The 24,408-nt window shown below is 44.8% G+C and overlaps 1 protein-coding gene across 1 annotated transcript in view; it reads right to left on the minus strand.

The window, feature by feature from the left end:
• The window catches only part of NFS1 (NFS1 cysteine desulfurase), a 588,248-nt gene that overhangs the window by 482,429 nt on the left and 81,411 nt on the right, over positions 1-24,408 (minus strand). Inside the window, exons 3-4 of the mRNA XM_086932345.1 lie at positions 15,832-15,948; positions 6,240-6,323 (exon numbers count right to left, since the gene is read on the minus strand). Coding sequence (XP_086788471.1) covers positions 6,240-6,323; positions 15,832-15,948 — 201 coding nt within the window. The remainder of the gene's footprint in view (positions 1-6,239; positions 6,324-15,831; positions 15,949-24,408) is intronic.

A 24,408-nucleotide genomic window follows, 5' to 3' on the forward strand; every position in this document is an offset into this window, starting at 1 on the left:
CTCCGTTCGACAGACAAGTCATTGACGTTTGTTGGATTGTCCTCTGAAATTAGACTTTCCTCTGTAAGTTCTGGCAGGTTGCTGGCGGGAAGATTGTTGGCGGTTACCGGTGAAGCGTTGGTTACCTTGGTTGAAGGACCGATATTGACTGCTTCCTCCACGAAAAGTGGATGTAGTGCCACGTCCTCGAGCACCCCGAAAGGGCTGCTTCTTAAACTGAAGGGTACCCAAAGCACGTGCAGTGTCCGTGTCCTTTTTTATGGATTGTAGCGCTTCATCAATATGCGCTCCAAATAATGACTCGCCGTCATATGGCATATCCAGGATTCTTGCCTGAACTTCCTGTCGAAATGAAGTTGAGCGTAGCCAACCCTGTCGACGTAGGACGGCCGCTCCAGCGAGTTGGCGAAAACCAGTGCAGGCCACATCCACTGCACAATCAATAAGTTCCTCTGCCGTTCTTTCTCCTTCTTGCAGAATTTTCTGTGCTTCTGCCTTGGAAGCATCCGGGAGTAATGCCACATAGGCGGACATGTCAGCCCAAGCCCGACGGTCATAACGACCTAAAATAGCCATAGCGTTAGCTACTCGAACCGTTGTAGAGGACATGGAGGAAAATTTACGCCCAATAGCATCTAGGCGACGGCCCTCACGATCTGGAGGAGCGGTGATTGTAGACGCCGGATTCTTTGAACCTCTTTGAGCTGCCTGCGTGACGACAGAGTCGGGCTTAGGTTGACCTGTAAGGCATGCTGGAGAGCCCACAGGAGCCTTGTATTTCTTTTCCAACCTCGGCAGTTGTGCCGGTAGAGAGTTAGGCGTCTTCATTATCTTTTCCCCTTCAGACCAGATGAAGTCTATAATCGGGACTGTGTGTATCTGTTTCAAGGGCTGGTTCTTGAAATCGTATAGGAAGCAATCTTCCTCTCTGTGTGCTCGTGGTAATTTGAATCGTTGCGCCGCCCTGTCCATTAACTGGTGGAATCATGCGATATCTACTGGAGGAGAATCCCCCGTTGGCACCTGAGAAGGGGATGGTGTTTGAGCACGATAGTCATCCCACTCCGCTAAATGTTCTTCACCATCCTCATCTACTTCAGAAACTTCTCCATCCTCACGCTCTGGAGGATTCTCGTCATCATCATCCTCTGGATAAATTGTTGTGTGCACCCGAACTGATGTAGTTCTGTGAACAGTAACAGGCGACGCCGGTTGAGGAGGAGCTAGAGCCGGCTCCGAAACTGGATTCAACACCGATGGGACAGCTGTAACCTGTGGAGTTGGTGGGAAACGCCGATTGTAATCTTCCAACATACTTTGGAGGTTCGATATCATTGATATAGGCAACATCGCAGTTGGAACTTGAGGGCGAGTTGCTTGATGTTGGCCATAGTGATCTTCTTCTTCGTCGTTACTGAATTCTTGGCACTTAATGTTCAGATCTGAAAGACTTTGAGCTTGGTCATCAGACTCTTGATCAGAATCAGTAGCAAACAGCGGAGATGGAGGATTTATCATCTCTCTTTCTGTAAAAGTCTCGAACTGAGTTTTGCTGGACTGTAAAGGCAATAAAGGCATTGAAGCAAATGAAGAGGCTGGCGTGGAAACTGTGCCTTGCGTACGAGTCGACGGCATGACATCAGTCGTCTTCTGCGATGGAATTGTCTTGGATGCCATCGTCGACGAGGAGACCGTCGACGGAGTAATCTTCATTGGCATCGTCGTCGGAGCCATCGTCGACGGAACCTTCACTTTTAATGTCTTCGTCGACGGAGCCGTCATCGACTGAGTCGTCGTCGACGGAGCGGTCGTCGACGGAGCGGTCGTCGACGGAGCGGTCGTCGAGGGCGTCGACGAATTCAGAGTCTTCGAACTTCTAGTCGACGACGACCGGGTCGTCGACGAGTGAACTTTCTTCGTCGACGAAGATGAAATTGGAATCAAAGAAGACACGGTCTTAGAACTGAGAACCACTCTCATCGACGACGAAGACGTCGACGCCAAAGCTGACGACGATCCAGAGGCCAGCGTCGTCGTGACCGTCGTCGTCGATTTTGAACCAGAGACAGCCATTCTCGTCGACGGAGCTGAAACTACCGTCGTCGACGATAAATCCGTTTTCTTCACAGAAAAACTGGAAATTGAAGCAGAAGGAGCCTGAGAGCTTTGTCTCGTGGGCCCAGACGTGGTAGGTAAAGGTGAAGACACCGCAGGGGTCAAAGTGAGGGCAAGTTTCCTCTTTTTAAGAAATGGTGAAGGCACCTCCTGCACACTACCACGTTTAGAAGCTGCTTTAGAACGGCCTGACACAAGACTTTCAGCATCAGAAAGTACATTGTCCTTGTCCTTCAGCCTTTGAAGCCAAACAAGTAAACAGCCTTCTCTGTCCTTAAGAGTTTTCTCTGAGAATTTTCTACAGAGCTTACAGGTGCCTACTTCATGGTCCGGGTAAAGGCAGTAAATACACTTACTGTGTGGGTCATCATGAAATAATCTCAGCTTTCCACAGGAGGAACAAGCTCTGAAGAGAGACTTCTTACTTGAAGACATTGTGGAGAGACTGGAAACACTTGAAGAGAAGAAAAACTGAGCAGAGCTCAGGGAGACTCCCTTACACACGACGTGCGGTAGAAAATCTGAGGGCTTGAGCTCTGAGGAGAAGGTTCTAGAGGGCTGCTGGCGCCTGATTGGCTGCAGTTTGGACTAACATAATGACAAGGATAGGCTGCATTGGAACTATTTTATTCCCATGCATTCCTATGGAGAACTTTTTAGTTAGGTACCCTATGCTTCTTGTATGCATTTTTTGGGTTTTTCCTTATTATGTATATATATATTTATTATATATTATTATATATTTAGTATTTATTGCTATTTTATTTACCGTGGGACTCCCACTCCGACGACGGGGAATATTCAAGCATGTGAATCTATGAAAGACACCCCAATACTGGAGAAAGTAGAATGTTAAATACATGGAATATAATAGGCGACAGGACACTCATATGGAAACCTACACCAACAGTCTTTTTAAAAAAGATATATATATATATATATATATATGTTTGCACACACCTCCGTAATTCTCCCAGAGGTCAAGAAAGGACGGCACTCCAAGTTGTTGTTTAACCAAAGTGGTTTATTGGCAGACCCCCCTGCCCCTTGACATAAAAAAAAAAATATATATATATATAATATATATATATATATATATATATATATATATATATATATATATATATATATATATATATATATATATATAAGACTACTCAATTATATACCATTCAGCAAGAATTTCATCATCAAGATCGGAATCAAAATATCACATTGGAAAAAACCAATAAAGTCTATAAATGATCAACATAATCAAAGGGAGCACATTTCAATGTTCAAATTTGAGGGAAAAAATACAATCATTACAAATAATGGTGTAATTCATCAAACGCGTTTAACCCATTGGGGGATCTGGTATCGAGCAATAAAATAAAGAAAGCTTCTCTTTGGCGAAGAAGTTTCTCGCGATCACCACCCCTGCCAGGGTTAGCTACAGAGCACAACAAAGTGTACTTCAGATCTTTTAATTTTTTGTCATGCACTGCTTTAAAGTGGCGTGCCACAGGATAATTCATATCTGAATTGACTATGGCCCGGATGTGTTGCGGAATTCGTTGGTGTGCTTGCAACTTGGTACTCCCAATATAAGAAAGAGAACATGTGCAGGTTAGTTGGTAAACTACAAAATCACTGCGACATGTAAGATGTTCCTTTATCGGAATGACTCTGTCATTGAAGGCAGATGTATAATGCGTGCCATTGACTGCAAAAGTGCAGGCACGGCACGAAGTGCATCGGTAGAAGCCAGGTTTGTTAAGCCAAGTAGTTTTAGGTTGAAGCTCTGGCTGGGTTCGATCTAGAGAATCTTTCATAGAGGGAGCCCTGCTAAAAGTAATGGCAGGTGTTTTGGGCAAAAATGGACCTAAAATGACATCTGTTAGCACTATAGGCCACTCAGATCTGACGATTTTGCTCAGCTTGGAAGTTTGGGAGCAGTATGTGGTGATGAATCTGGCTGTCCCCAGACTAGTCACATCTGAATTCGTTTTGATTTTAGGAATCAGAAGTGCCTCACGGGGGCGCGCTGATGCTTTATTAAGAGCCCGATCTAACACAGCTCTGTTATAGCCCCGTCGAAGGAATCTATCCCTACATTCCAATAGGCACTGTTGGGTGACGTCTGGGCTACTGCAAATGCGCTTGATCCTGATAAACTCACCCAAGGGTATGCTGTTTATGGTATGAGGGGGGTCGGCACTGCGGGCGTGCAAGATGGAATTGCCCGCAGTGCTTTTCCTGTAAAGTTTTGTTTGGATGGTGTTATTGTCAATGTAAAGCAGGACATCCAGAAATTCAGCAGAAGTAGATGAAATATTGGCAGTGAACTTAAGGTTCCTATTGTTTACATTGATTTCATTGACAAAAGCAGCTGCCAGTTCTTGTGATCCCCTCCAGACGATAAAAATATTGTCAATGAATCTCCAATAAGACACAAGGTGAGGAAGCCAACGTGCGTGAGTGACCCCCAGAACATGCTCCTCCCACCAGCCAACATGTAAACATGAATAGCTGGGGGAGAAGCATGAACCCATGGCCACCCCGCGTTCCTGATGGTAAAAATCTTTGTCGAATTGGAAATAATTATTGAAAAGGCAAATAACAATCATATCTAATAACATGAGATTATGGTCCCTCATGGTAGCCTCTCGAGAATCTAAGAAAAACTGGACAGCTTCCAAAATAAAATCCCAAGATTCTTTGGAAAACACCAGGTTTTATTCATGGCTTGCTTGTGGCATGTTCACAGGAAGACGCGTGAGCATGATTCCAGTTAGTGCTCACGCGAACGCTTTTTCATGGCTATTAAGCAGAGTGACAAGTCACAGGTCACCCTCGCAACCCACTTGGGATTTAATTTTGGTGCCAACTAACACTTGAACTGCACAACCACTTGGTTAAAACTACAAAGTCCAAGATGCCGCAGAAGTGGCAGCGTCCCCGCCCAGGGGCGTGGCAATCAATTAAGACAGTCGGTTCTGGTGCCGAGCACATCGCGCCACAGAAGAAGGGAGTAGGTTTCTCCCGAAACGCGTCTGGCAGCACAAACGATGGGAGTGGTTTTCCTGTGAACATGCCACAAGCAAGCCATGAATAAAACCTGGTGTTTTCCAAAGAATCTTCCTGGTGGTCCTTCAATTTGGGAATCTGGTACTGTGTGATGTTTAAGCGGCCGTCCCTGTCGCGAAGATGACCCCCCCAGCTAATGGATCCGAGTCAGCACCACTGGGTGCGTGATGTCAGCGGATATAAGACGCGTGAGCACGATTCCAGTTAGTGCTCACGCGAACGCTTTTTCATGGCTATTAAGCAGAGTGACAAGTCAAAGGTCACCCTCGCAACCCACTTGGGATTTTATTTTGGTGCCAACTAACACTTGAACTGCACAACCACTTGGTTAAAACTATAAAGTCCAAGATGCCGCAGGAGTGGCAGCGTTCCCGCCCAGGGGCGTGGCAATCAATTAAGACAGTCGGTTCTGGTGCCGAGCACATCGCGCCACAGAAGAAGGGAGTAGGTTTCTCCCGAAACGCGTCTGGCAGCACAAACGATGGGAGTGGTTTTCCTGTGAACATGCCACAAGCAAGCCATGAATAAAACCTGGTGTTTTCCAAACAATCTTCCTGGTGGTCCTTCAATTTGGGAATCTGGTACTGTGTGATATATATATATATATATATATATACACACATACACACACACATATTTATAATGGTCGTTTTAAAACTGGTTAGTGATGTTGAACTCCATACCATCAACTCCCTTAAGCCAACAGTTTCTTCTTAAATAGTCAACGCAAATACCAGAATAAGAGAAAAGTAAAAATCAGTAGTAAAATCGTGAGCCCAACCAAAGCCTTCTAATAATGCTGGTGAAGTTCCGGGAAGAAACCAAATCTTTGATAGAAATGTTATATCAGCAGTTCACTACAGGCCTGTGATTATGATCTGGTACGTTTCGTTGCACACACGTTTAAGCACTGCATAAATATGCAAAATGAAAAATGATCAGGTGTGGGGTTCCTCACCATCAGTTGAATACAAGGCAATTAAGCTGATAAGCTACAGAGACTAAACGAGCCATTCAACGTTCCCACAGGACAGATCAGGACAAAAGACTCTTACCTTAACAGCTAGATTATTGGACTCCGTAGCGCCACTGGTGAAAATAATCTCTCTAGGATCGGCCCCAATCAATGATGCAACTTGCTGTTTGGAAAGAGAAATTGTATGCAATAATGAAATAAACACAATCTCTTTAATATACCATATTTCATAGGTTCTGTATTTTTCAGCTCTGTATTGTGTATACTTTAAACTGAGCTTGCTGCCACTGCTTCTTCATAGGCCACCAGTGCTTTTCCGTTCAGGTACAGAATATTTATATTTTTATCGCTTGCCTTGGTTACTTCCTCAGTGAGAAGGTTCACAATTTCCCAAAAGCAAAGACATTTCAGGTGCTCAACTTTAATTTCCACATGAGGCAATTCTTCATTAAGAAAGAAAGAGAGACTCAATCAAAAGCAAGCATATGATACGGTGTACTTTGATTTAGTAGTTTTTGAGATGGTCTTTGAAGAGTTAATAAGGATATCTTTACGGTTTAAATATTTTGAAAAATAAATTGAACAAACTGATTCCACCACCACAAACAAATTTCAGTATCTATACATCTGATTGACTGCCACCACAGATTCTTTTCGGTTGCTTCATCCATTTTCGCAATATAATATCTCAATACGGATGGGATGGTTTTAAAATAAATTATATTTTTATTTTTTAAATGTGCCATATAGGGTGTTTGTCAGCACAATCCAGCCCTACGGCTACAGAACACTCCCACAAGGATGGAAAAGAACTATAGGGAAAAAGGAAAAAAAGACTCAATGTGTAGGCCGCATACATCTCTTGGCCAGATACTTTTCTTTTAACCCCCGCGCCCCCCTACACACACAAAATTTAGCAATTTAGGTTACTTCATGCATAGGGCTTCACACCCTTTGTTTCACATAAGGTATCCATGCCAAATTTGTGTCTTTTATTTTCAACATTTTGTGGATGCTAGAAATATTCAGAATTTGTACATTCCCCTGGAGGGGACTGAGTAAATAGGCAAAATATAGCTACATTTTCTTGGGGAAAATAGAAAAAAAGTGTGTTGGATAAAAGTGTCTGGTTGTTTTACTCCTGAAAATGGTATCAACAAATGGTTTTCTGTGCTAAAGTCACCATCCTCCCAGCTTTCAGGAACATGCAGAGATGAATAAAAAAAATATATTTTTTCCACAGTTTTTAAGTTTTTCAATAAGGTTGTTAATATGGAAATAGATGCATACATCGATGAAAATGAAATATCGCCTTTACTAACATAATCGCCTGTTGTGAAATCTACATCAACCTTGACTGGCAAATATGTAGATAGGCAGGGTTGAGACCTAGGCCTGGGAATTGCTGATTGAAAGGCCACAGATCGGAGGGTGCATAGCTGGTAGGCAAGCACTTGGGAAAGGGAAATCAGTCCCACAGATGGGTATAGCAGCATTACAATGGCCAAGGGAGATTGCCCAAATAAAGCACACATGGCTGGAGGAAGGTACATGCGATCCTAAAAACACCATAAAAAGTAAGATGCCACATGTGTTAGGAACACATAGGCAATCAGGACCTAGTACATATAGTGATCACATGCTCCCCCCTTGCTAGACATCTGGACCTTTTTTCCACTGGCCATTCTGTTTCCACAGAAAGTCAAGACCCACCTGTAGTAACCATTAGTTTATGCAGCAACCAACATCTCTCACCATATATGGTACGCAGGAACTTTTATGCCTTGTTGTAATTTGCATATAAGGACACATACTAAATGTAAATTGAGAGAGTCCTCAGACCTCGTATCTGTAACTGTTCTCCTGGCCGCTATGTTTAATTAAACAAACTGTTCCTGATTTGCCAAACAGCTCTGGTCCTCAGTTTTTTCTTTTTAAGGAATCACCAGTAACAAGGTAGCCTATTTTTTGTATAAAAAAACAGCAGTTTGTGACGTATTCATCTGTAACTTGTTGTCACAATGCCCGAATTACTAAAGCAATATACCATTGCGTCTGTAGAACCTTCTGGTTGTAGTGCAATATAGAGTTCATAGGTTCTACAATAACCAAAAGGCAACCAGGGCCAACAACTGAGATGCACTGTACAAAAGCTTTTCATTGTGAACAGTATATAGACAGCTTCATATGGTGAAGTATGTAGAGTGAAAAATTAGTATCAAGGAAACCTATGTATTTCTGAAATAAACACAAGATATGTATTTTAGGAGCAGGTCCAAGGATGCTGGTTTTCGGTCCAGGGAAGACATGGCTTGGCAGTTCGGGTTGGACTGTTCCCTTGAGGCACATGGTCAGACTGATTTGCATATGGCCATGTCTGAACTGGGATCGCGGAGTGAGCTAAAGAATGAAGATGGATTAAACCCAGATCAGTTAACTGGGGGCGAGTGCTTGCAATGTTCAACACTCCGTCCATCATCCCCTTTGGTTTTGCTTTCTACCCATAGGGAAGAAAAGCGTCTCATCTCCTGCAGGAATTCGTAGTGCAGGAATGCAGGACAGTTCCTTGCACAAGACAAGACCATGTAACCCTACTGCATGTAATGCCAACTCTGTGTCCAAGTAATTTACAATTTCCTGGGTACTAAGGTTCTGCATTTATCTAACATTTGGAGCTTAAGAATACATTTACAATATTTATGCTCAGAGTATCATTTGGCTGTGAGGAAAAGAGACTGAGTTCACATCTCCCACCATCCCAGCCCTCCTGTGACAGGCTCTCTCACCCACTTTGCAACTATTAGCAACCCAACGTCTATGCTGTCCTGCTGCCTGCTCCTCGCGCAGTGAGCGCGTGTGCCCTGCTGTGGACTCGGACACTCTGCTGCCGGACCTGGCGCTGTGAGCGCGGTGTGCCCCTGCTGCTAAATTGGCCCCCCCCCGCCGCCGCCTACACAGACATCAAGCGGCCGCCGAGCGGGGGGACCACAGTATCCAGAAGGACCTGGGAACTTTCACCCGCCCACCCACGCCCACTTCCGGCGCCTCCAGGTGCTAAAAACATCGTTGTGCCCTCCGCGTCGCGGGAAGCGCGGGGGACACGCCGGGCTAAGCCCGGGCAAAGGGCGGGCCCTCTGTGGCCCTCAGTGGCTGAAGTAGGCTGGGCTGGGCCCACTTATTAACATTTATCTTTAAACATATCTATGTCGTATCCTTCAAGCCCTTATAGACCTTGGCAATTGCCTCAATATTTGTAGTTTGATCGATGCGCTTCATTTGCTTCGCCTTTTTTAAACGTTGAGCATATTTAAAACCGTTTTCTGGCATTGTGTATTGTTTCACCTTCTTTGAGGTATAGTCTGAAATATTACCGCAAAAAAGCTTCGATCTGGGAGATTGTTGGGGGGAAGATCCTGTGCTAAGACAAGATCCAACCCCCTGCGAAACAAGGATGCCTCAACTCTCCAATTGAAGGGCCAAAGCCAGATATTTCAGTTGTGGGAGAAAACGGTGGATAAAGTGCCCCCGGAAAAGACTGTTTCAATAAGGGCGCTTGTTCAACTCCCTTGCATGACTCAGTGCCTGATCAGGTAAAGAAAGAGACGGAATTGGGAACTCTAAATTTAAGTTTACATTCAAGTTTGGGTGTTTTATCATCTCCTCCAATATTTTCTGAGAATGATAAGTGTTCAGCCCCTAACTTGGATGATTTACATCAAACTAAGGATCTGATGTGGATGGGTAGAATGACCTAGTACTTTGCGTAGTAGGAGATGACTCTAGTTGACCCCTCAACCGTAATCAGGAGAAACTGAGTCAGATTTCAAGGGATCCCTCTACGTGTTGATCCTATTGTAGATATTTGTGTGGGTGACAAAAGTTTAAATCTAATTGTTGATTCAGTGGCAAAAATCACCATGATCACAGAAGTTTTTCGAGGACACGTGGGGAAACAGAATTATTTATACCTTACCGTTCACTGGATTCTTATGAGGGACGAAAAAATTTGCTCTTAGGATATATAGAGGAAGTCTTAGAATTCAGAGGAAGGAGAATAGATGGCAACATTTAGGCCAGATTTGATAAAGTCCATAGTGGAAGCTCCTCCTCTGTCAAACAAAAGTGGTGTTGACATTTTTAGGATTTTGTGAATTCTATTCCTGCTTCTTTCCAGATTATGCTTCGAAAATTAGACCAAACAGTAGGCTTCTCAAAAAAATCAACAAAATTATTTTGGGACACGGAATGTTGTGAATATAGATAATAGATTCCTCCTCTTCATATGACTTATGAAGAGGAGCAATCTATCTAAATGAACTATGATTTTTGAATAATTGTATTACACGCTATACAAGCGATCAAATAGAGAGGGTATATCTGTTTAGGTAGTTTGTACAAAGAATTACCTCCCCTGGATTGCTATGATATTTGTATCGGTATGCAACCAGGTCAAAACGGATGGGTATTACAAAAAAGTCTAAACAAAGTATGGTTGAGATTTTGCGTTGATGTATAAATGTATTGTCTGTTGCTTTTTGTAGGACTTATAATCGTGCAGATATTCATATCTAAAATAAAAGAAAAGATATGTTTAAAGAATTGAAGACGCCCTCGTGAGTTGTTCTAGTAGTTGACAATTGTTAAGGTCAAGACTTGGATCCCATGCATGAGACTAATTTGTTTGTCTCTTTGCAATAGTTTGTGTATATTTATCCATGGACATTCCCTCTTGTCCTTTGTGCATTGTTCTGGCCCAGATGGTTTCTAGGGGGAATAGGGCAGACCCGTTTTTTAGCTTCTTTGTAGAAATGAGATAGGTTTTCCGGTAGCCATTTTGGAAGAAGTTGGTTTTTGACTAGGAAAACAAGGCTATTCCTCTGTGAGGATTGACTTTATACAAGCCGAGTGGCCATTTTGAATGGGATAATCATCATTGCAGAATAAAGACAAAAAATTTTAACACTGTGCAACCTTCAACGGTAGCTAATGGTGGAAGAATCCTGGGTGTTTGTTTAGCTTCACTGTGACAGGCACACCTGCTACCTGTATTGCTTGAGACTAGCCTGCACAGTGGTGATAGGCACAACTATTATTACTGTTGGAGATTTGCCTATACAACAATGACAGACACATTTTATACATTATTATGGGAGACTCGACTACACTACAGTGATAAACATATTTGCAATTGGTCTATAACAGTACGTAGGATAATTAGTAGTGGTCCTGCATATTGTCTAGTTTGTTCTGTTCTACTATCATTATATATTTCAAGGTAAAGAAGTATGCAGAATGTAACACCACCTCAATTCTTTTTTTTACCAGTCCAGGAAATCCACCAATAGGGAGGAATATGTGGCAGAAGATATTGATTAATTTCGCAAGACTGTGTGGAACAAATTTGGGTCCGGAAAGAAAGTACTCTCTTTTATTACACAGTCTGCATGGGAAGGCCAAGAAGTTAAAGGTATACAATCAGATTTGAGAACAGAGGAAAAATTGAATTTGAATGAATATGAAATATGTATGTTAAAGTAAGATCACCATTACTTGCCAAGAGTCAGTACAATAATGGAGAGATACCATTTCGGTCTCAGGGAGCAAGGGAAGGATGAATCGGGATGATAACTATAGGCAAGTATTCTACCTGTTACTTTATGCCTAACAACATAAAGACCGCAAAAGGGGAGTGTTAACAGTATAGGTATTTGGCAAACAAAACCTGTCCCTTCTAAAAATGTGCAAATACATGTTTTAAGGTAGTTCAAAAAAATGCTGAGCAGTTTGTCAATTCTACAGTTTTTCATGTTTTGAGTCTGTTTTTACCCCCACAACGATAAGTTCAGTCTTTTGGAGAGGCATAACCTCATTCCAAATAACAATACCAAAGTCAGACCCGTATATTTCTCTCCCTTAAAATGTGCATGAAGCTCTGCAGATCTGACTTGCATGCACTTGAACATTCCATGATCACAGCCTTGGTGCTGCTAGAACTTAAAATACTGAGAATCAACCATGCCTCATCCACAATAAAAGGAAGACACCTTACCTGTTCAGACTTCCCTGGGTCCCAAAGACAGAAGGAGAAGAGGAGGATGAGCTACCACTCCACTCTATGCATAGGAGAAGATGAATAGTCTGCCCTCATTTACACTGTGCTCCTCCACACTTGTAAACTAAAGTGGCAAACAGAATGGCTACACATAGAAGTTACCCTGAGGGGACTAATCTGCTGCATTTTTCGTCCCTGGTTCAATGTGAGAGGCAAGAATCACACACTGAGGCACTATGTGTGTGGTCCACCGTTCTCACTTGCACAGGAGATTACAGCATGGTGGTTTATCCTATCTTACTTTGGGACAGAAGGTACACTAGGGAGGTCAGGGCGAGTGACAAGATACACAGGAAATTATTTCTGCAGGGTGATTTTTTTCATCTTTTATTTGGATCCCAGGACATCCCTTCTTTGTGCCTTCCTACTAATCCAGGAGTATAAAAGATTTCCCTTTGGCCATAATCAAGGAAAGTAGCATCCAAATCTCTCTTGTATGCACCTTGGCTTTAAAAGCTGTGGTCTAACGTTATAATGTGGATCTTAAGTAATAAATACTACAAGGCCACTGAAGACCAGAAAGAGATATGGTTATTAAATCAGAGGTACAAAAGTAAATATGAGAGGAGCACTCAGCATCTAATCATAAGAGTGCCTATAAACTAATGCTGATCTAAGGGTGCAGCACTACTGAAATGTGTTGGCCTGTAATTCCCAGTTGGAGTCCCTGAGAGTGTAGAAGAGCGTTAAGTAGAAGCTAAGCGGTTTCCGTTTCCACTACATTCCTGCAGCTGCAATTCACCTTAGAAGCTATTGTTTACGGTGTGCCTTCCAGTTCGCAATCGACCGCCTAAGTCAGGAGGAGCACTGATTAGAAGCTAAGCGGTTCCCGTTTCTGCCACATTCCTGTAGCCCAAATCCACCTTAAAAGCAACCTTTTGCGGTGTGTCTTCACATCTATTATCTAACATCCAAGTATACATCGCTGACAAGCTTCCACGATATTATTTGTTACCGCTCCCGTAGTCACTGCTCCAGCCATTCTCGTGACAGCACCCCAGTAGTAGCGGTGCATTGTTAATTTCATTGGGTCCTGCGATCATCGTCACCAAGTATTATTGTATGCCACAGGATTTCTCCCCTGAGGAAGGGTACCTTCGGGTCCCGAAATGCATTGGGCTTCGATTTTCAAGATTATCAACCTATATCAATCTGTGTATCACTCATGATTAATGTATTTGAAATGCTGAGAGACATGTAAAGAGAATATAGGTTGTATACCAAGTTACATTTGATGTAAATAGAGGATTATTTCTTTACAGAACCAATAGATAAACTTCAATATACATGAATAGAATGTATTAATGTATACATGTTGCCTTAAAGTTCTATGAATTAAACAATAGAACGAGAAACCATACGGTATTCATGGAGTATTGATTAATCGGAAAAGTAGTTTTTCTCAAATTGTTGGAAATAGGAGTTTTTCCAGTAGGAACAGTGCGCACTACAAGTAGGTTTTCTCCTATTAAATCAGAGGTACACATTAAAGAGACTTTAATACTAGTTTGTCACAGTGCAGCAGAAGATAGGCGTTTGCGGTTGAAGGGGATAGTGGGACGCCAGTATACATGAAATCATGGATGGACTCTCTACCAACATAGAGATTCCTCCAATCTTTACGAGACAAGTAAAGCTTTGTTACTTGTAGCACAATATAGGCAAGGAAACCACCCCAAGCATGTTATCCAGTTGCCTGTTGAAGAAACAGGGGAAGGAAACAAAAGATCTGTCCATACAGTCTTACATAAAGAAATACGATCTAACATTGAGTTGGCAGAATAACCTGATCTGCTGACCATGATATTTGACTGAACATTAATGCATACAGAGACTGGAAGACCTAGAATTCTTAATCGTGAGAAAGAATACCAGTCTATTGATCTCGATGACCCAGAGTGAATACATACTGTCCTGATGAAGGTGTGACCACATCTGCGGGCCTTAACACCGAAACGCGTCGACGCACTTCTTTAATACAGAATTCAAAAAGAGCTTAAGAGACTCCAGATATATTGTATTCTATAATACTGGTAGTCCTTACGGATTTATATAAAGGCTATTGAATCAGATAATCTGTAGCAACACTAGGAGCTTCATTTATAACAGGGTTTTTTTTGTTGCTTATGTACAATTTATTTAGCAATCTACTGTATGATTATTTCAGACAACTTATAAAATGTATTTTTTCTTCTTTTTTTAATAGGTTGCACAAGTGTATTCTTATACTATGAGATGTTTTAATGCTATATGTTTTCAGTGGATTCGAATTGACTCTATACTGAAATTTTAACAAAATTATTTCTTAATAAAAAGATTGTAAACGTTATAATTCAGTTTGTGACCAGTGATTTGAGAGACTGATTAGGTGCATGCTTTGAGTAAATGAGATAGGAACATTGTAATTTGAGTGTTAATATTCCAATCCATTAACCTTTCCAGGGATAGCCTTTTGACTTTCACAGGATGTTTGAGCCTCCCTCAAGACTTGAACCTGGCTCCTCAGCTTCAAAGTTCTCCGCTCCAACCGTTAAGCCCCCTTGCAGCAGGGATGGCATATTTACATTACCACTAATCTGCAGGATCATGGAAACAGACATGCATGTAAAAAAATCTCTATGTGTTTCTATTTGAAAGACGCTGCTCTAAGGAACTGGTCACTTTCTTATGGCTTTGAAGACAGAATCTTTCAATGAATGGCAATTTGTAAGTGAACTGCCTGGCAGGATTTTGAAAGCAGGTGTGTTGGGACTCATCTGGCCAGAGGTACAAGATAGGCTAGCAGAAAGCATTGTTGGCTATGGGTAAATGGGCTAGTGGAGAGTACCTAAAGGGCTCTCGGTAGCACAGACGAGAGGCTGAGATTCTTTGGCTCCATGTGAGGGTCTGTCAGCTAGCAAAGGTGTTTTGGTGATATTCAATAGTCTGCCAAGAAAGTCTGTTGGCCCTACGAGTTGCTCTTTACTGCTGGGTGATAGGCTTTAACAGTCCGTAGTCTAGGTGAGAGGACCACCTAAGAAAATCTGAGTGTGAGTTAAAGGCTTTCCAGGATTAGGATAGAGTATTCTGAAGACATATTAAAATCTCCTTAGCCTTTAATGGCCTACAGAGGGTAACTCATGATGGGCTGAGAGGAATTTAAGGACACTGGTGGAATGGCAGAAGGGCATCAGAAAAGGGCAGGCAGACTTTGAGCGAAGACAAACTACATCTAAGTACTTGCACAATGGAACTATAAGACTAAGGGCTTGGAGAGGATGCATTAGGAGTAGCAAAGGGTCTCTTAGGTGGGTTGAGGGACACACACATACACCTCCCTCCCGGAGGCTGGCAGTAGGTAGTTACAGTTAGAACCATGTTTTTATTTAAAAAAAAAATAATTTTCATTTGCCAATATCTTTGGCACCATTTTGTTAATCTTCACTATATAATTGTTTTTTCCCATCTTGGGGAGGGAGGGGGTTGGGGTTTCTCGGGCATAAAAAAAGTGTGACGGCGCTTGCATTCATTACAATCACTTCCAACCATGATCGGTTTGGCACAAATCTTTAATACACACCTCTCTTGCTTTTTCCATGGCTTTTTCACTCTCCCAGCCATAGGCATGAGTCCTAGAGTGAGGGTTGCCGTAGTAGTTGACCAGGTACGGTAGCATGCGGTCCAGCACTCTTGGGTCCTGTCAAACAAGAGAAGGTTCAGCAGGAATCAGAGTTATCTCCACAATTTTTGATAGCATTCTCACCCATAACATGTCACTCATGCTGTTTAATCACTACCGGCTAACATGAAAAGTATTGTAAAAGTAAATAGTTCTAAATGTGTGCCTGTAGTAAAAGGCTTTTGTAAGTAAATCACAGTGCAAAGTTTTGCTTGTGTAATGCTGTGTGTGTGTGTGTATGTGTGTGCGTGTGTGTGTGAGAAAAGTATTAGCCAAAAGTGTGGTTTTCATTTGATTTATTAATCGAGGAAATGAGGTGTACATTCTGCAGCAGAACTGTTTTTTTAACTTTGCACTGATTTTCTCCAACAGCATATATACAATAGATTGGCAATTCTTTATCAGCCAGCAAAGTACACATGTGGAGTGTAATACTCCCAATCCCTCAACATCAATGTAACAAGAAATGTGATACAGAAGATACATATTTTGTAAACTCAGAAGGTTTAGTCTCTTCAAGTGCAATGGGTATCCTATTAGACATGGCTTCCTGAAGTGACACTACCTATTGTGTAACCACGTCCATATTAACTCTGCCAGGATTGCCATATTTTCCAAACATTTCCTGGGTATCCCCTTGCCTCATTAATTAGCATTTCTAGCCCCGTACGTTGGCCTATTCCCACACCATCATGATCTGGCAGGAAGGGAAAAGTTACCAATGTTATGTCGTTTCTCTTTTCATAATCATCAGCCCCAGCAAGCAAATGCATTTTTTTTAAATATGCTGTTCATTACAAATTGTATTGTCATAGTGATTGTGAACTATGCTTGGGACCATGGAACATCAGTATGCAGGGGCTAAGTCACCATACCACAGCAGTATCCATGGACCTGAATCAGACTAGCTTTCAGTGCCTCACATGACACATGCCCTCCTAAACCTAGTAGAGAGGCAAGGGATTAGGCACCTCAGAACACAACTCTCTAGACCCTCTCAGGGATTGCGGTAGCTTGTCACCCCCTTTCGTTCTCTCACTATTACTTGTTCACAATAAATTGAAAAGAGACACAAAGGAAGCATACAATACTTATTTAAACAATTGTGCTCTAATATGCAATAATTGCTCCACAACTAGAAAACAAATACAGGTCAGTAATGTCATCAGCATGATTAGCAGACATATACGAAGAAAAACCCTTTCATATTAGCCGACAGATTTGCCTAAGCCCACCCTCACTAATGAAGCAAAATGACAATAGATCTCTGGGTTTATTGGCAGACCTCATACCTTAGCATACATAGATAGTTGCTCTACATCTCAGCTGACACAGCCCTCTTGTCTCAGGACCTGTGCTCTGACTGAAAGTCAGCGCTCTATTTTTTATAATGACACGTCCGGGGTTATATGACAAACATATATGCTCAAGCAGCTGGGTTTCTCTATTATGTCTAGGTGTTAGTGTCAGACCACAGAGAACAACAAGGAGCAATGTTCTTTGACCTAGCCCAGGCTGTTTGGACTAAATTCGAGAAAAGAACAAAATACAAAAACATGTGCCACCTGAATATTATCTGGTGAGGTAGGCCATTACTTGTCTGGGGCTGTTTGGTCCTCGTACAGTCCAGGTCATGAACAAGATCTTTATGTTAACAAATGTATTATCTGCAGCCATCTAGGTATTAGTGCTTAGCGTATGTGCATGTGAGTGAATCAGAAAAGTACCATGAGCATATGCTTTAGACAGGCTAGGGTAAGCATCACAAGGAGTAGTTTCTGTCCAGTAACTCCAGTTCTGTAGTAGGGGTATCTCTGTTATAGTCATAATCTAGTGAATAGTCCCGCCCATGTGCGTGGACCCCGGCAATCAAAAATAATCTCTTAAGTTGTCAAATCATGCAGAAACTTAAGAGAGAATTTAAAGACAAATAATGCAGCCTATATCCACAGGCTACATTGTCCAGTACTTCAACTAGAAATTCCACCAAACAAAACCACACACACAACACAGCCTGCCCAGTTTCTACCATAGAGAAACTTGCCTCTACCAGTAAAAGACTCTGGAATGATAGAGAGGAAGGCATGAACAGACAAGCCCCATAGGCTGCCATTATGTGGCTTAAATAGGATACTGTGCCTTTAAGAGAACTTTCCAGAACTTTCTCCCAGTATCCCAGAATGCACAGCAGGTCCCTCTTACTTTCAGTTCTTTATTAAGGCGCAGCACGCCAGACCTGTAGCATTCCTTACATGACTAATTATTTCCACTGGGGAGGAGGGCGGGCGCTTATGACTATAACAGAGATACCCCTACTACAGAACTGGAGTTACAGGACAGAAACTACTCCTTCTGTAGTAGGGGATCTCTGTGTATAGTCATAATCTAGTGAATAGAATGGCAAGCCCATCCCCACACCAAAGCGGCGGTGGAGAAAAGAAATTAACACCACTATTGTGCGAACAAATTCCGCAGCGAAGCCTGCCCAATCTGAGCATCTGCCCTGGCATCAGTGTCCAGACAGTAATGCTTAGCAAAGGTATGAACCGACTTCCAAGTGGCCGCCTTGCAGATTTCTGCAATGGGAACATTACGGAGTAAAGCTGTCGTGGCAGCTATTCCCCTGGTGGAATGAGCCTTAGGTTTACCCCCTAAGGTCTTATTAGCTTTTTGGTAACACAACTGTATGCAGGACACAATCCACCTAGAGATGGACTGCTTAGAGGTAGATCCATAATTGACAAATAATTGGTCTGACCTACGAATATCTTTGGTTTTATCCAGATAAAATTTCAACACCCTCCTAACATCCAGGGAATGTGGAGACCTTTCCGCTGGAGATGAAGGATTCTGAAAAAACATAGGCAACGTTATGGTCTGGTTGACATGAAAATCAGAAATAACCCTGGGAAGAAATTTAGGGTGAGTACGCATAACAACCTTAGCCGCATGAAATACAGTATAAGGTTCTTGGCAACACAACGCCTGAATTTCACTCACCCTGCGGGCCGATGTAATGGCCACGAGGAACGCCGCCTTCCAGGACAGGTGCTGCAACAAAGCCTTATGAATAGGTTCAAAAGGCTCCTTCATCAATCTGGACAGCACCACATTCAATTCCCATGAAGGCGAAGGAAGCCTGACAGGAGGGAACACTTTCTTCAAGCCTTCCAAAAAGTCTTTGATCACAGGGATCTGGAAGAAGGTAGTCTGAAGGGCATTTCCTGTAGGCAGTCAATGCAGCAAGATGAACCTTAATGGAAGGAACATTAAGGCCAGACTGCGCCAAATGTAGAAGGTAAGGAAGGATGACGTCTTCCTTGCACGTCGTCGGGTCATAGTTCTTAGACTGGCACCAGATACAGAACCTCTTCCACTTGTAAGCATAGGAGGTCCGAGTGGAAGGTCTCTTAGACTCCTTCAGTATGTCCTTGCAATCCTCGGGCAGATTAAGATGGCCATATTGCACTATCTCAGGAGCCATGCCGCCAAACTCAAAGACGAGAGGTTGGGGTGCAACATCTGCCCCCCGAACTTCGTGAGAAGGTCCGGCCTGCACGGCAGCCGAATGTGAGGAAGGAGAGACCGGTGAAGCAGGTCCGTGAACCACCACTGTCTGGGCCATTCCGGGGCAATGAGTATCATCCGAGCCCTGGACCTAGCCAGTTTGATGAGCACCGCTGGAATCAGGGGAATGGGTGGAAAAGCGTACAGAAAGCTGTTCGACCAGTTGATCCATAACGCATTCCCCAGCGTCCCCTGCTGGTAGTACCTGGAGGCGAAGTCTCGGCATTTGCTGTTTTCGGCGGTGACGAACAGATCTACGTCTGGAGTTCCCCACCTTGAGAAGACTTCTCCAAGTACTTCGTCGTTTCTGACCCATTCGTGGTTTTCCTGAATCAGTCTGCTCAGTGCGTCCGCCTGAACATTCTGCACACCTGGCAGATGGGTAGCCGTTATCGTCAGTCCTCTGGCCAGAAGCCAGTGCCAGATCGCCTGCGCCTCCTGTGACAGAGTGCGCGATCTCGAGCCCCCCTGCTTGTTGAGGTAATACATCGTGGTGGTATTGTCCGTCTGTACAAGCAGAGAGTTGGTCTGAAAGGATGGAAGAAAGGCCTTCAGTGCCAAGTGAACAGCTCTGAGTTCTAGGAAATTGATGTGATACATGGCCTCCATCAGGGACCACGTTCCTTGAATCTGTAGGTTTCCGGAGTGCGCTCCCCAGCCGTGGAGAGAAGCATCCGTCACAACAGTCTGCGTGGGAATGTCCTTGTGGAAAGGAACCCCTCTGAGGAGATTCTCCGCTGAACACCACCACTTCAGAGACTGAAGAGCATGCAGAGACAGCCATATCTTGTCGTCCCAGGATCCCTTCCTCTGATCCCACTGGTCTTCCAAGCACTCCTGCAGCGGTCTCATGTGCAGCCATGCGTGTGGCGTCAGGAAGATACAAGAGGCCATCGATCCCAGTAGAGAAGACACCGTCCTCACTGTTGTAGATGGAGTGGTCATAAGAGCCTGAGCCTTCCGAAGGAGTGATAATCGTCGCTCTTCCGAAGGATACACGCTTGCTGACAGCGTATTGGTGGAGGCTCCCAAGTACTGTATGCATTGGACCGGAGTCGGGACAGACTTGGACATGTTGATGTGCAACCCCAGCTTGTTCAAGAGAACGCACGTCTTCTGGAAGTGTGCTCGCGCTTCTGAGAAGGAGGATGCCTTGATCAACCAATCGTCCAGGTACGGGTAGACAAACACCTTGTTCTTCCTCAGGTGTGCCGCTACCACCGCCATGCACTTCGAGAACGTTCTCGGCGCAGACTTTAGTCCGAATGGGAGTACTGTGTATTGATAATGATTGGCGCGGACTTGTAACCGCAGGAACTTCCTGTGTTTGTGTGCAATGGGCACATGGAACTACGCATCCTGTAGGTCTATAGCACATAGCCAGTCTCCCTGTTGCAACTGAGGATAAATCTGATGCAACGACAGCATGGAAAACTTTTCCCTGCGAATCCATCTGTTTGCCTGCCGCAAGTCCAGAATGGGCCTGAACTCGTTCTTGTCCTTCTTGCGAACCAGGAAGAACCGGGAGTACAGACCTCTCCCTCTCTGAGACAGAGGTACGTCTTCTATCGCCCTTTTCCGTAACAGGATATCTGCCTCCGCCTGGAGCTCGCGCAGCTGAAACTGCGAGCTGACCGGTGGAATTGCTGGAGGCGGCCTGCTGAACCGAAGGCTGTATCCATTGCAAACAATATTCAGCACCCACTTGTCCCGAGTAATCTTTCTCCACTCTGCCAGAAAAAATGGAATGCTTCCCCCTACCGGAGTGGGTAACAGATCCGGGGGAAGTAAGCGTCAGGGCCTAGACCCGGCCGGGCCTTTGGTCGCTGGTGCCGACTGTTGGCCTCCTCTGCCCTTCGGGCGTTTCTGGAACGGCTTACGGAACTGTTGTTGTTGCTGCGACTGTCCTGAAGCTTGGCCACGTCCTCTGCCCTGCCCACCGAACCGCCGTTGGAACGGGCGGTACGATTTCTTCGCTTCTTTGGGCTTCTCTGGACCCACAGACATGAGTGTTTCGGCCTCCGCCTTCATGCGGGCCATTTCGTCATCCGCATTTTTCCCAAATAGGGTTCCGCCAGAGAATGGAAGATTGGCCACCCTTTGCTGCGCATCTGGTTTCAGTGACGTAAGGCGGAGCCAGGCGTGTCGTCGCTGGTTAATCCCATGGCAAAAGCCATGTGCCACCAAGAGGGATGAATCTGCTACAGCGCTGATAATTTGATTCGCTACCAGCATCCCTTCGTTTAGCACTTCCTGGAAATCTTCCCGCGAGGCAAGTGTTCCGCAAACTGCTGGAGGGAGTCCCAGAGGGAGCGGTCGTAGAGTCCCAACAAAGCCGTGGCACTCGCAGCTTTCATAGAGGTCGCCGATGTTCCACATACTTACCTCCCAGCCGAATCCATCCATCTAGATTCTTTGTCCGGGAGGACTGTGGATGGCGGGGTGGTGGCATGCTGCTTGTGGGCTGCCGTCACAATCACAGAATCCGGAGGAGGTTCCATCCTTAGAAAAGCCGGGTCAGAGTCAGGAGCCCGGTATTTTTTCTGCAACCTCGATGGGGCCGCCTTAGTCATTGCAGGGGTGAGGAAAAGGTCCATGGCCGGTTCCTCAAGGCCCGGCACCAGAGGTAGTAGCGGACGAGACATGTGTTTCTGGTGCAGTGTCTCGAAAAGGACTGATGTCTTAGGCGTGGGCACCGTCAAGGATATGCCCAATTTAGCAGCGCCTCTCAGTAGGACATCATGAAACGCCACCAGGTCATCAACCGGAGACACCCTTGTGTCCGGCGATCCCGACAATGTCGGAGAATTGTCCTTGGTCCCTGAGGACCTCGTGCGAGAGCGAGATCTGTGCCTCCTATGGCGGTGTCTCGACCACGTGGACGACCTGTTGCGCGATCTCTCCTTCCTCCTGGAGCGAGAGCGTGACCTTCCGGTATGCGGACGCTCCGCAGGTTTCCGTGGTGGTGTCTTCCATGGTCCATCCTGGGGCTTTGGTATAGGAGTCCCCTTAGATGGTGTAGGAAGAGGAGGTAGTGACTCCGACCTTGGCGGAGGAACAGGAGGTATCTCCGACCGAGGGGCGGGCCCATGGGGTGGAAGCGGTGGTAGTGGTCGTCCTGGTGGAAGCGGAGGGTTGGTGGGAGGGTCCTCCTTAGGTACAGGAGGAGGGGGCGACCTAGGTCGAGGTGGTGTATATACTACCGAGTACACCGAGCCCGGTGACTTCTTCGGGGGAGGGGACTGTGACCCAGCCCCTCCAGCAGGCGATCTGTGCCCTCCACTAGATCCAGCCTGACTTCTGGCACCAGAACTTCTTCTGCGCCGTTTAGGAAAGTTGAAACGACTCCTAGACGCCGATCTCTTCCTTCTCGACGCTGAGCGTAGCTTTTCCGGCGTCGAATGTCGCCTCAGCGACTCTGGCGTCGAACGCCACCTCCACGACGTAACCCTCTTCTTCCTCGACGCCGAACGCCGCCTCCGCGACGTCGACCTCTTCTTCCTTGACGCCGAACGCCGACTCCGCGACGTGGACCGTTCCAGTCTCGACGACGAGCATCGACTCCTCCTTCTCGAGGTTCTCGACGTCGAGGATCCCCTCGACGCCGATCGTCGTCGCCTGTCGCTCCTTCTTCGACGTCGATAGCTAGACGCCGCGACGATGAAGATGCAGTCGGCGGTGGTCTCGGCGGCAGCCTCTCCAGGCCCTTTGACGTCAAATCCTCACGCCGTCTCGACCCGGGGAGATGGGGAACACACCGTCGTCATCCCTCTCGACGTCGTCGTCGATGCAATCGACATCGACGGAGACCGGGACCGTTTGCTGGTCTTCCTGCCTCTGGGGAGCCCCCCAGAGGCCTCAGCAGAGGCAGAGGGAACCTTCCCAGCCTGCCCAGACCCACCTGCAGCCTGCAGTCGTCTCTCTTCAAGGCCTTGAAGCCTAATCTTCAGCCTGTCCCTCAGTCCTTGCTGAAAGTTGCTGGCAGATGTCACAGTCTTCAGGGACATGTTCCTCAGGGAGACAGACAATGCAGACGTCGTGTGGATCACTCTTGGCCTTCTTCCTTCCACATGCTGGGCATTTGTCGAAAAGACCAGGCATTTTAGAGCCCTAAAAAGCCTGAACAAACACACAGGAGAGAAGAGAAGCACCAAGGAATACAAACCGAAAAAAACTATTATCCAAACAAGCATTTGCAATGCAATAGGTCTCGCCCTTGTGAGAGTTTGAGCTATTGGCGATGTAAATGACAATGCCTTTTATTTATGTTTTGAAAACCAAAACACAAATAAAAGGTATTGTTATTTAGATAGTCAATAGCTCAAAGTTGCGTAAATGTGAGACCAATTGCATTGCAAATGCTTTTTTTTTCTGAAAATGGTGCGTAATTATGTGGATTGTAATGGCATTGTTTGGGGGAAATTTTCATACTGTGAAATTCCAGAAATTATGCAAATGAGGCCAGCCTGGTTCAAATTTCACCCAAGGAGCCTAGACAAGTGCTGGTTGAGGGACCATATAATCTGTGGGCATGTATGGAGTGCCAGGTAATGCCGTCGTTTTGCCAACTAAACTTCATTTAACTTGTATAGTTTCCAACAAGCACACATAATGAAGAATACATTTTTTTTTCAGGTTAAGTTTGAATTGAACTTACCTCATTCAATGCAGCGGTATTCCCTGTAGTGGTAATTTTAATGTAGTGTCAACTATGTAGCGATGCATGGATGTGGGAGCTTCTCAATAGTAATGGCACAACAATAAAGTGACAAGAAGTGCTGCTGTTTTTACTAAGCTCTGTACAAGAACAGTCAAACTCGATGCAACTAGTTTGCCATCTTCTCTCTGAGACTAGAGCCTCAGAGAGGAAATGGCAAAGGGTGTGCAGCTGTCTAAAGTGACATGTACTGT

This window comes from Lissotriton vulgaris, chromosome 7 (genome assembly GCF_964263255.1).
Source record: "Lissotriton vulgaris chromosome 7, aLisVul1.2, whole genome shotgun sequence".
Classification (NCBI taxonomy): Eukaryota; Metazoa; Chordata; class Amphibia; order Caudata; family Salamandridae; genus Lissotriton; species Lissotriton vulgaris.